At 41.0% G+C, this 13216-nt stretch overlaps 1 protein-coding gene across 5 annotated transcripts in view; it reads right to left on the reverse strand.

The window, feature by feature from the left end:
• The window catches only part of Lca5l (lebercilin LCA5 like), a 52714-nt gene that overhangs the window by 13577 nt on the left and 25921 nt on the right, over positions 1-13216 (reverse strand). For all 5 annotated transcript variants that reach the window (XR_005734602.2, XR_013437043.1, XM_040287037.2 and 2 more), the window contains 2 exons: positions 10148-10656; positions 7905-8042 (listed from right to left, as the gene is read on the reverse strand). Coding sequence is in view for 3 of the 5 variants with exons in the window: in XM_040287037.2 (XP_040142971.2) it covers positions 7905-8042; positions 10148-10656 (647 nt within the window). In the remaining 2 variants the exon portion in view is untranslated. The remainder of the gene's footprint in view (positions 1-7904; positions 8043-10147; positions 10657-13216) is intronic.

The following is a 13216-nucleotide window of genomic DNA, read 5'->3' on the forward strand; positions in this document are numbered from 1 at the left end:
TTTACTTTTTTTTTTTTAAAGAGAGAGAGAGAGACAGAGAATTTTTTTTTAATATTTATTTTTTAGTTTTCGCGGACACAACATCTTTATTTGTATGTGGTGCTGAGGATTGAACCCAGTGCCCCACGCATGCCAGGCGAGCGCACTACCACTTGAGCCACATCCCCAGTCCTGGACCTTTATTTTTATTTATGTCTATGCAGTGCTGAGAATTGAACCCAGTGCCTCACACATGCTAGGCAGGCGCTCCATCACCAGCCCCAGCCCCAGCCCCACAGCCTTTTTTTTCTAACCATTTTTACCCATTCTGTAGGTACATAAATATAATTTTCTTACTTTTTTTTTTCCTTTTGAAAACTTTTTTGTGTGTGTGTGTGTGGTGCTGGGGATTGAACCCAGGCCTTATACATGTGAAGCAAGCACTCTACCAACTGAGGTGTATCCCCAGCCCTGAAAACTTTTTATTATGAGAATGTCACAAATATGAAATATAGAGAGAGCAGTTCAGTGGCTCCGCGAACTCCTGTCCTGGTGTCAGTAGTGAGCAACCCACGGCCTCTTGCCCCACACCACTCTTCCTGACCCCATGACCTGCCCTGAGTTATTTAAGCAAACCCTAGGTATTGTAATTTAATCTGTCAATATTTCAGCATCTATTGAAGAGAAGAGCATGTCTTTTAAAACCTAATCACAGTATCATTCCACCCTCCAAAATCAATAGTAAACCTTAATATCATCCAATATCCACTTGGTTTCACATTTTTCCTATCATCCCATTATATTTTTTTCTACAGTACATTATAATTACCTATTTGTACATGCACATAACTTGGTGGATTTCACTCCCTACGAACTCCCCTTCCCCTCCCCTTTCTCTCCCTCTGGTTCCCTTACTCTCCTCCACTGGTTTCCTTTCTGTTTCTCTTCCACTTTAATGTGAGGGTCTTTTTAGGGCACAGCCTTTTCTTGGTGAAGCGCTCTGGGATATCAGTCTGAGGTAAATCGTTGGATATATTTCCAGTTGGGTTTTGTAGTAGTTTCCCTGCTGGTTCTTTGGTGGTGATTAGTGTTCTTTGATATAGTATCTATTGCATCAGAACCTGAGGATCCACTTTCCCTGTAGGTCTGGAGTAGGGTCCTTCTAGAGGGCTGGGTATTTTGCTGAACACAGCAGGGGTTTTACGGTACACCTTCTATGATTGCTCATCTAGACTTGACAACTGTGTGTGTTCTGAAAAGGTGTGGGAGTGAGTGAGACTGAGGAACCTTGTAGGTGTGGTGTCCTTGGTCTTTTGTGGTATTTTGCTCTGCTGTTACTGTAGGTGTCCCTGTGTGGAACCTGAGGCCCCTCCCTAGCCATTTATTCTTTGGGACTGGCCGTCAGATAAGGGCTTTTCTCTCCTCTATTCTTTCTGTTAAACTATTGCTGAAGTTTGACAGGGTTGAACTGCATGTGGAGCAAGGCTGCTGTTACTTAGTTGAGCTGGGGGTGTAGCTCAGAGTATCTACCCCGTGAACTCACAGTACCACACCAGATTCCCAGCATCTTGCAGAAAATGGTTGAGATAACAGTAACAACAGCAGTGAATAATAGACAACATCAAAAAAACTACCATGGGCCTACTCTGACATTTATGACTAATATAACCATAAAAATAGGAATCGTGGGGTCGACAACTAACACCACCAGCAGCAGCAAACAACTGAGAGCTAGATAAATGGCATTGAAGTTTAACACCAGGTTTCAAATATGACAGCCACAGCACTAATAACTGCAGTGGCATGAATGGTGGGGGAAGAAATTATATGAACTAAATAGTTCTAAAACTGGTAAAAATATAGTTCATTAAGAAAATGGGGTAGAAAGGCAAAAGAAAGTTTTGAATACTCAAAAGATGAAAAGAGAGAAAGAAAGAAGAAGGGAGGTAGCAAATGAAGGCCATAAAGACGGAGAACAAATAAGAGAAATGGGGAGGAGAAGGAGGAAAATGAATTTGCTAGTTGGAGGGAAAAGAGGAGAAAAAGAGTAGTAAGAGAAACAAACAAACAAAACAAAAAATAAACACTCTGACCCTCAAAAAACAAACCAAAGTAAAATAACAAAAGGATAATAAAAAAACAAAGATGAAGACAGAAACAACTGTGTGTGTGTGTGTGTGTGTGTGTATATATATATATATATATATATATATATATATATATATATATACATGAACCAATTAGAAACACAAGAATAATACAAAAAATATTAAAAATATTTTAGCTGTAGATGGACACAAATCAAGGTGTTGTGTCCATATTGGTACTGAGGATGGAACCCAGTGCCTCACACATGTAAGGCAAGCGCTCCCCTGCTGAGCCACAACCCCAGCCCAACAAAAAAATTTTTTTTTAAAGAGAGAGAGAGAGAAAAAAAAATTTTAATATTTATTTTTCAGTTTTCGGTGGACACATCTTTATTTTATTTTTATGTGATGCTGAGGATCGAACCCAGTGCCCCGTGCATGCCAGGTAAGTACGTTACCGCTTGAGCCACATCCCCAGCCCCCAACAAAAATTTTTTTAAAGAAAATTGAAAGTGGGCTGAGGTTGTGGCTCAGTGGTAGAGCGCTTGCCTAGCATGCATGAGGCCCTGGAGTCGATCCTCAGCACCACATATAAATAAATAAATAAGATAAAATAAAATAAAGGTATTGTGTCCATCTACAATAAAAATTATTAAAAAAAAAAGTGTTGTCTCCACTGAGGTAGCTGAAAGCATGGACAGTGGTGGGTATTCAAAGTCTATGCCAGAGTCTCTTCTTAGGCTGTTCACCCCTTAGAGCAAGAGCTGGGATTGGCAAACCTTTCCTCCTCTTGTGTCACTTGCCAAGCTGCCAGTGGAGTGTCTGGGTTCGAAGCTGGTTGGGATGGCTCTCAGCTTCCCTTCTCACCAGTGCAAAGCAGGATGGAAGGGCCATGGCTGTTCATTGGAGTTTTGTCTGGACAGACTAGATTGGTGTACTTCCAGGGTGGGGCCTATACAGAGTTCTAAATGGGAAGTTCTTGTGGATGGGATCTGGCTCTGATTAGAATTTTGGAACTTTGTCAGGTGAGAGAGAGGAAGAGTTCAATATAGGAAAGGTCAAAAATAGTTAACCTTAGTTAATTTAGTTTACCTTTTCTTGCTTTGTGTTTTCTTTCTTACATCCCCAAATCCTAGTTCTCAATGATACCAACATAATTCATCATGCTCCATAGGGATTAATACTACATTCTCAAAATAACAATATCAACACTATCACTACTAAAAACAGTGATTTTTTTTGACCTTACAGTGCATCTCAGTGTATTTAATTGCATGCAATAAATCACATACAATATATAATATAATGTTTGATTGTAATATAATACAATTCATGTATGTATGTGATACAGTATACATACAATAAATGAAATCACTTGGAATTGTTTTTCTCCATGACATTATGCCATCAAAGGAATATAAATTTCAGTTAATTTTATTTTTTCATCTTACTTTGGATTTGGGGGATAGGTTTTTAGATTTTTTTTTAACATTTAGTTCTGCTTTATAATTTTGCAAAATATTAGTATAGTTGTAAAGTCAAATTTACCAAAAATATATTCAAGAAATCTAGATTCTATGTCTGTTTCTTCTATCCCATTCTTTTTCTCCTTAAAATATAAGCAAATATATGGGAAATCTGTATTGCCTCCCCTTTCTAAAGTGGTTGCTGTTTTAGTCAGCATTTTTTGCTTCTTTGACTAAAAGACCCAACAAGAACAATTTTAGAGGAGGAAAAGTTTATTTTGGGGACCATGTCTTTAGAGGTCCTAGTCCACAGATAGCAGGCTCTATTCCTTGGGACTTGAGGGAACATTGTAGCAGAAGAGTGTGGTGGAGGGAGTGGCTTATGTGATGATCAGAAAGTCTCCACTTACCAGATACAAAATATACACCCACCCCAGTGCCCACCTCCTCCAGTCACACCCAACACGCCTTCAATTACCCCTCAGTTAATCCAGCAGAGGATTAATGCAGGAGAATTGGGTTTGGGCTCTCATAACCTAATCACGTCTCCTCTAAACCTTGCGTTGTTTCACATAAAAGCTTTTGGGGGACACCTCAAATCCAAGCCATCACATTTTACCTCCAAAAGCTCGTGACCTTCTTACAATGCAAAATACGTTTAGTCCATTCCAAGATCCCCAAACTGTTCCAAGATTGCCCCAAAATCCAAGTCCAGAGTTTCCTCGGGACTGAGGGCAAACTCAGCTGTGAGTTCTGTAAAAATCAAAAACAATTTACAAGTATCCAGTTATGAAGATACAGAGTAAACATTTCCATTCAGAAAAATGGGGGCATAGAAAGAAGGATGCTGAGATCAAAGCAGAGCAAAACCCAGCTGGGCAGACAAGTCCTGTAGCTCACTGGCATCTGGAGCTCATGGCATCATGATGTTCTGTCCAAAGGGCTCGTATAGATCTGTCCCTGTGGCCTTGTTGGTTGCAGCCCACTTGGCCTCTATGTTGGCTTGTCTCTGCCCAATTGCTGTAGCTTTCCTAGGATGATGTCCTACATTACTGGCATTTCTTAATTTTGGGGTCTCCATTGCAACTTCAACTTCCTCTTCACATCTCCACGGACTACCCTCTCAGGGGGTACCTGCAGGGACTCTGACCCTGCTGCACTTTGCCTGACTTCCCAGGACTTCCTTTGAAATCATGGTGGAAGCTCCCAGCATCCTTCATTCCTGCAGAACTAGTACCACATGGTTTATATCAAGGTCTGCTGCCATCTCCAGCAGTAGCCAAGCCTCCAGGGATACTAGCTGCAGCAGCCTCTGAGTGCCTGGGTAGCTGAGCATGTCGAAAAACCTTCATAGGTCCCCTTGTGTGAGAAGGGTACCCTACTGGTCTCTTTTCAAGAAAATGTTCACCTTTACTCCCTTGAGTTTGAGATGGGTTTGGTCTTGCCAGCTCCTGAGATAGCCTCAAGCCATCTTTCTTATTGCCTCTGGGCAAAGTCTTTAGAATTTCTTAAGTGGCAATAATGTCTTTAATAATTCAATTTCCTTAGCCCCAGTTTTATTCCCACCTTTGAAGTCCAAGTTTTTCAAGTCTTTCTACTCCTGAATAACACAATAAACTTGGTTAAAAGCTACTAGCATCATGCTATGTTGCCTAGAAATTTCTCCTTCCAGATTAAGAAGTCCATTACTTCAAAATCAGCCTCACAGAAAGTCTCAGGATATGGGAAAAATGCAGACAACATCTCAGCCAGAACATAACATGAATGGCCTCTAGTCCAATTTCCAATAAAGTCCTCCTTGTCTGAACCTTCTGGAGCCCTGTCTTCACTATCTGTAGTCTTATTGACATTCTGGTCTTCTGAGCTCCCACCAGAATCTGCTATTAAGCTCAATTTACAACAATCTAAAGCTTTCCAGTTGAATGACTAAGCATCTCAAAATTCCTCCTGCAAATTCCATAAAGCTCCAAAAGCTTCTGAATCACATGATCAGATTAGTCACTGCATCAACCCCACTTCTGGTACCAATTTCTGTTTTAGTCAATTTTTCACTGCTGTGACTAACAGACCAAGAACAATTTTAAAGGAGGAAAAGTTTATTTGGGGGCTCATAGTTTCAGAGGTCTCAGTTCACAGATAACCAGCTCCATTGATCTGGGCCTGAGGTGAGGCAGAACATCATGGCAGAAGAGTGTGGTGGAGGGAAGCAGCTCAGGACATGGCAATCAGAAAACAGAGAGATCCTTTGCCAGATAAAAAATATATGCCCCAAAGGCATGCATGCCCCTACTGACTCACCTCCTCCCGCCACACCTTGCCTACTTTCTGTTACCAACAGTTACCCATAATGGGATTAATTAACTGATTAGGTTAAGAGTCTCATAACCCAATAATTTCTCTAAATCATCTTGCATTGTCTCACACATGAGTTTTTTGGGGACACCTCACATCCAAACCATAATGGTAGCATACTGCAACTTTCCTTCTTTTTTTACTTACCCATATACCCTAGAGATTACTTCATAACAGTACATAAAGATTCTTCTTCTTTTTTTTTTTTTTTTTGGCAGTGCTGGGGATCAAACCTAGGACCTTGGGCATTCTAGGCAAGTGCTTACCACTGAGCTACATTCCCAAACCTCTTCCATTTCACAGATGCATTGAAATACATTATGAAGGATACATTTACTTTCCTTTTAAAATATTAATTTGGAATGGTAGGAGACCCTCAATGATACACAAAATTACATAGAAGAGGAAGTGAGGGGAAGGGGGGGGAAACAAGGGAGAGAATTGAACAACAGCAGATGAGGTAGAGAGGGGTGATGGGTGGGGAGGGGAGGGGGGATAGTAGGGGATAGGAAAGGTAGCAGAATACAACAGTCACTTATATGCCATTAGATAAAAATGTGAGTGTGTAACCGATGTGATTCTGCAATTTGTATTTGGGGTAAAAATGGGAGTTCATAACCCAATTGAGTCAAATGTATGAAAGATATATATCATGAGCTTTGTAATGTTTCGAACAACCAATAAAAAAATAAAAAAATATTAATTTGGATCTTATTATATAGAATTTTGTGGTTTTCTTTTCACTAAGCATTTCAGTAAGTACTAAGCATTTCTCCTGTCAGAAAGGGTTTTTAGTGCAACTATTTATATTCATATAGCTGTATAAGGAAGCATGCAATTTATTTAAAAATCCCCTGATTATGTCTCCACATGTATGTTTGCCTTGACCAGTGGGTCCTGAAGCCTCTCTGTCAGACTTCTAAGCTGGTTGTTTCAGCCATGTCCATTTTCTGGCACATTCTTTCTTAAGTTTCCTGAAACTACAGAGGAAAAAAAAAAAAAAGAGCAGAAAAACTCTTCTCTACTTTACAAAGGAGAATTTATGTCTACAAGCCCTCTTCCTTCCCTGTCTCTGGGTGTTCCCACCTAAGGCTCCCAGGAAGTCAAAATTCCCTACTTGCCTATAAAGGCCAAACATCCTTGACCCAAAGAGTGAAGCTTAACTTTTATTAGTGGAGGTTCAAAATAGGTATTTCTTCCTTGTCTTCTCTAGCTTTTCCAAATCATTGGACATTTTAGAAATCTTGAAGGCAGAGAGATGGCAAACTGTAAAAAGAAATATTTTAAAAATTCTTGAGGCTAGCTGCAGATGTAGTTTAGTGGTAGAGCACTTGACTAGCATGTGTGAGGCCCTATGTTTGATCCCCAGCACAGGAAAAAAAAATTTTTTTTTTAAATCTTATTTTTAAAACATTGTGCAGACTTCAAAAGATAGTTTTGCAAAGGTCTTTGCAAGTGAGACCTTAAATAAATTTATGGACCATTAACATGTACCCTTAATACTATGATATTATAAGTTATTTTTTTTTAAATTTAAAGACTTATTTTGAACTACATTAAACTGTTAACAAAATGCAATAATATTACTTAATGTGATGAAATGAAAATGATAACAAGAAGTCTTATGAGTGAATGGAACAGGGCTTTAATTTTTCTAATTGCAGTACATATTCACCAGGATGTGAGCTCATTCTAACAGCTGTAGATCTGTCTGACCAAGATCTTAAGGCTGAGCGCAATGGTGCACACCTGTAATACTTCATGAGTATGATTGTGAGTTCAAAGCCAGACTCAGCAACTTAGGGAGGCCCTGTCTCTAAATAAAATATAAAAAAGTAGTTGGAGATATGGCTCAATCCCTGGTACCAAAAAAAAAAAAAAAGAAAAAAGAAAAAAGAAAGAAAGATCTTAGGAAACACATGATATTAAACAATCTGAAGGCATAATAGATACAAATGGCTCTGATATTTTGGGACACAGAATTTCACAGTGTTCTAATGTGTTGTTTTGAAAGACATACCTTGAGTTTTTGCTGCAGGCGTTTGACTTCCATCTGCAGAGTCTTTGTGGCTGCAAAAGCGGCTAAAGTCTTCCGATTTTCGATAGCCAGCTGCCGATTGAAGGTTCGATTGTTCAACCTCAGCTGTTTTTCCAAGCTCTGAAAGCAGTATATATTTCAACTATTCTGTAACCAATTTGGCATTATGAAAAACTTCAATTACAAAGGAACTAAGTACATTTATGAGAAGTTGCAAATTTTTAATACAATTTAGCAAATGGCTTGCTTAGCAGGCACAGATTAAAACCAATTAACACCCCGGCTCTCCTCCAAATTCTCAGATCTCATTTCTAAAGAATAAATATCATGCTTTGAGTTCGATGTCCCAGTGTTTTTTTTTTTTTAAATCATTCTGGAATTTGGCAAAAATTTGGACATATCCTGAAAAATCAATAAATATCATGTCATACTTTAGATATAAACCTAAGCAGTGCTGCCTAACTGAACTACCCTGCCAACTCTGTATGGGGTCCTCTTCCAGAACCTCTCTACCCTTCTTACAGGGGGATCAGCTCAGCACAGACTGTCGGTCTCAGCCATTTGCAGAAACCAGATGCTACAAGGTGTAAGGGGGACTCACCGTGTGTCCACACAGATGGATAACAGCAAGGTAACCTGGTCACCATCTACGCGTGGATTCACGGGCTTCCTGCCACTGTTTTACTAGAGAATGTTCTGAACTTTTGATAGAAGGCTTAGCTGAAGGGCTTTTTCTTTTTTAGATGAAATGGGGTCCTCCCATTATGACAATGATACTTTTCCATTAAAGAAGAGTGGAAAACAGAAAGCTCAAAAGATGAAATCACACAAAAAATCTCATTCTCTAAAATACTGATAGTTAAAAAATACCTACATGTTTTTTTTTTAAAGATAGAGTGAGAGAGGGAGAGAGAGAGGAGAGAGAGAGAGAATTTTAATATTTATTTTTCAGTTATCGGCGGACACAACATCTTTGTTTGTATGTGGTGCTGAGGATCGAACCTGGGCCGCACGTATGCCAGGCGAGCACGCTACCGCTTGAGCCACATCCCCAGCCCCAACCTACATGTTTTGATTCACAGAAATTTCTCCTCCACTAAATGCCCTGTGACCAAACCAAAATTTCCCACATTATCATGTGCTTCTGATAGCCAAGAAGTAGCTAATTCTGAAATTTGCTTTGCTTTTGTCTATAGGTATAAAAATAAGCGACTTAAACCTTTATATATAAAATACATAGATAAGATAAAAATACATTTACTTTAACATGAAAGACATATGCTAAGATGGATCTAATATTAGCCAAAAGGCAAAATATATGACTTTGGTATACAATAGTGAAACAGAGGTTTCTCACTAGTTATTATACCTCGTACATCAATTTTATTGAGACAATTCTCTTTGTAAGTAGAGAATTTTAAAAAGGAAGAAATAACTGAGATTAAAAAAAACATGGATGGAATGAATTTGATATTTACTTACTTCAAGATCATGGAAAATGTTTGTCTCTTGCCATCAAATATCAAAGAATTGAACAGTAAATGAATTCCACTTATGTCCATAAAAAAAACCCAAACTTCCTTCAATGCAGTATGGCAGGACACTTCTCTACACCATCAGGGCCCTCTCCCAACTCTTTCCTTCTAATGTACCCAGGCTTCTGACAACTTAGGGCTGTTGAAGAAGTCAATTCACTCATCAGTTATTTTAATTCCTTTTTCTTTCCTGTTCCAGGGAGAATTCTGGGAAAAGTTCCTATTTAAAAAAAAACAACTAAAAATGTCTATTTGGTAATGATGGGCCAAACTGATGAGGGAGGAGACAAGAAAATGGGCTGAACGGGTGCCGCATTCAGATTTTGGTGGGGCAGGCTTTTAATAACAGTTCATAAAGGGCTGATTTGAAAGGGAGGTTTTGCACAAGGCGGGTCAGCCTTTCCACACTCGCTAAGTCTTCCTCCTGCCTGGGGGCAGCCTGGTTTTCAGTTATATCAGTCTAGCTCCAGAGTGAACTCGCGTTCCCTGCAATGGGGCACAGGCCTCTCCAATCGGAGCTTTTCCTGTTTCTCTTTAAGCCTCTCCCTTGCCCTGGTCTCCACCAGACACCATCTGCAGCATGCCAAGCTGAGCAGTTGGTGATGCTCTGTAACGGGGCCAACGTGATCAATGTGTGCTCTCTGTATTAATTGTGAGGACTTAACATTTCTAGGCTTCTGAAATACCGACCTGTATTTTTTTGTCATTTGCCTCCATTTTTGTCGTAAGAGCAGATAATCTTTGAGTCAGTTCTTCCCTTTCTGCAAGATTTTTGTCTTCGGAAAGTTTCTGTAGAGCCTGCAAGGTATCTCTGGTCTTTAATAACTCGCCATCCGTTTCTCTGAGTTTCCTGGATACAGCTCTTTCCTTCTCCTGGGATTTCCTAAGTAATTGCCTTAAATTTCTTACTTCATTCTGGTGTTTGATTGTGAGTTGAGGCAGATTGTTTTGTGAATTCTCATATTTTCCTATAGCTTTCAAGTGCCTAAGCTGAAGTTGTTTCAAAAAATGATTTTCTATAATGATGGCTTCCAATTTCCGATGCATATCAGCTAATTCATTTTTTAGCTCTTTAATCTTGTGAAGCCTGGCTGAGAGTATTCGATGGGCAATGGCATCTCTTCTCTGGCCAATCATATTGACTTGAGAATTAAAAACAGATGAATTGTGCTTTTTTTCGACTGAGATTTCTTTCCGGCCTGTGTAAGCAGACAATCCAGTTTATTACTAGTAATATATGTAGATATGCAAATATATACATATGTGTACCCCCCACAATATACATGCATAAACATAACTAGAAGGGGAGAGAGCTAATAACTAATAAATATATATGCTTTTAGGCTATGTATTTGTGTGTGTGTGTGTGTGTGTGTGTGTGTGTGTGTGTATCATTAATGCCAGCAGCTCAGGAGGCTGAGGCAGGAGGATCACAAGTTCAAAGCCAGCCTCAGCAAATGTGAGGTGCTGCGCAACTCAGTGAGACCCTGTCTCTAAATAAAATACAATAGGACTGGGGATGTGGCTCAGTGGCTGAGTGTCCCTGGCACCTCCCCCTGCCAAATCATTAATGCAATTTTGTCCCAAGTCCTTTTTATTTTTTATTTGGAGACAGAGTCTCACTGAGTTGCTCAGCACTGTGGTGAGAGCCCACAGTCTACATGCCCATGCTTCTGCCCCAGGGGCACGTGGACTTGTATGCTATATGTGTATGCGTCCAAGTGCCCCTGTATATGTAAATATGTTTGCATTTGTATACCTGTAAACATATTCATATTCTGAAGAAGGGAAATTGGAAATGGATTCTAAAATCTAAAATAACCTGGTCCTCATTCTGGAGAGGGTCATGGAGTCCTAACCTGAAGCTATTGGCACACACAGGGACACACTGAGACGTGGGTACTGTGTTTGGCCTGGGTGGCGGGACGGACAGTTCTGCCCGTGATGGAAGTCAACTGGCAGACACAAAGCCTGCTTTCTGAGGAGATTCATAGCAATCACAGCATTGATATCCTATCAATAACTGATGGACTGTCTGCAGCAGTGCCTTTGAGGCACCTGTTTTCTCACTGGGAAGCGGCTGTGGCTGAATATTCGAGTGTTTTAGAGTCGGTTTAGAGCACATTAAAAAGTAGAGAAGAGCACAGGCAGCTCTGGGACCCTGCTAGGAGGATGGTGTCTGTGCCTGGGTGGAGGCCCCGTGCTTTAGTACCTGGGCAGAGGCAAGGGGAGTCCCAGACAAGGCAGTGTGGATCAGGCTGGATTAAGACAGGGATGGACGGGGCGACACATCCTGTGCCATTGCCAGCATGACCACACTTGCCCCAGCTTGTCATGCCTTCCAGTTCTTGGGCAGCGAGAGGAATCCCTGAGAAGAGGAGGAGGCAGTGCACTCTGCGGGCATGGGGGTCCTGCCCCCTTCCACGCCACCTTGGTGACTGGAGGGTAGAAGAAGAAAGTGAGGGTGCACAGAGGTGCGGGTGCTCTGAAGAGCTCAGGGTGAGGGACGGAGACGGCAGACCAGAGGCCCTGCCTTCCCCATGTGCTCCTGTCTGTCAGCGGCCCTCAGGTACCACTCGCATTTAGTGGTATACAGCAAGTTCACACTGTATATACATGGCACACACTTGTTGACTACAGAGGTTATGGAGAACTGGAATAGGGTTTAATCCTTAATGGTTTTATATCAAATTATTATTAACTACACATAATAAGAATGGTTTGATATATAGTTTTGTTTGATTTTGTGGTGCTGAGGTTTGAACCCACAGCCTTGTACACAAGAGGCAAGCACTCTACCAACTGAGCTATATCCCTAGCCCAGTTTCTTTTGAAGACTTTTTTTTTTTTTTTGGTTGTAGATGGGTACAATACTTTTACTTATTTATGTGGTGCTGAGGATAGAACCCATGCCTCATGCATGTGAGTCAAGCTCTCTACCGCTGAGCCACACTCCAGCCCTGATATATAGTTTTGATCCTATTTCACACAATGAGGCACATTGAACCAAATACACTCCTCTTAGGATAACTAATTCTTAAACTGCTGAGCTAAAACACTCACTCAGATTAACCTAATGCACAAAAATACATACATTAGCCCAAAGGCACTTCACATACTTACAATGGGCTCCAACACCTTGCCCCCAAGCTCCCTCTCTGTTCTTGCTGGCATCTTTCCCAAGCCCCTTCCTTGGGTCGCCTGGCCCAGCCCCTCTTTGGAAAGTGCTGCTGTCCTCCTGTACTCTGTGGGGCCACTCTTTTGTCTTCCTTGGTCCCTCTCCCTTTCGTCACACTGTCCCCCTGCAGCCCCATGGTCCCCACACCTTTGCTGTTCTGGTATCCTGAATCACATCCCCATTCTCCTGGGCTGGCTGGGGCCTGATTTAGGCTCTTCTCTCCCTCTTCCTGATCTACACTATATTTCCCCTTACAAAAGGATGGATCCACTTCCTCCGTGGACCAGGGATGCAGAGGTTCAAAGGGAGGGCCTGTCCCTGTGGTCCTCTGCAGTTCTGTGTCCAGTCTGAGAGAGGGTGTCTTTCCCGCAGATCCTGGTCTTCCCCTCTGCCTGGCCAAGGACCACAGCAAAGGGGTCTTGAGCAACCTAGTGCAGTGGCCCCCTTTGTGGCATACCAATGGTTTGAATGACAATCACACATTTTGGCACTGTCTTGACAAGGACGTATATCAAAGGAAGCAATTTTCTAATTAACAGGATATGCTAATTGAATATATTTTGAAAGTACATTTTTCTACA

Source organism: Ictidomys tridecemlineatus, chromosome 3, assembly GCF_052094955.1.
Source record: "Ictidomys tridecemlineatus isolate mIctTri1 chromosome 3, mIctTri1.hap1, whole genome shotgun sequence".
NCBI classification, from domain to species: domain Eukaryota; kingdom Metazoa; phylum Chordata; class Mammalia; order Rodentia; family Sciuridae; genus Ictidomys; species Ictidomys tridecemlineatus.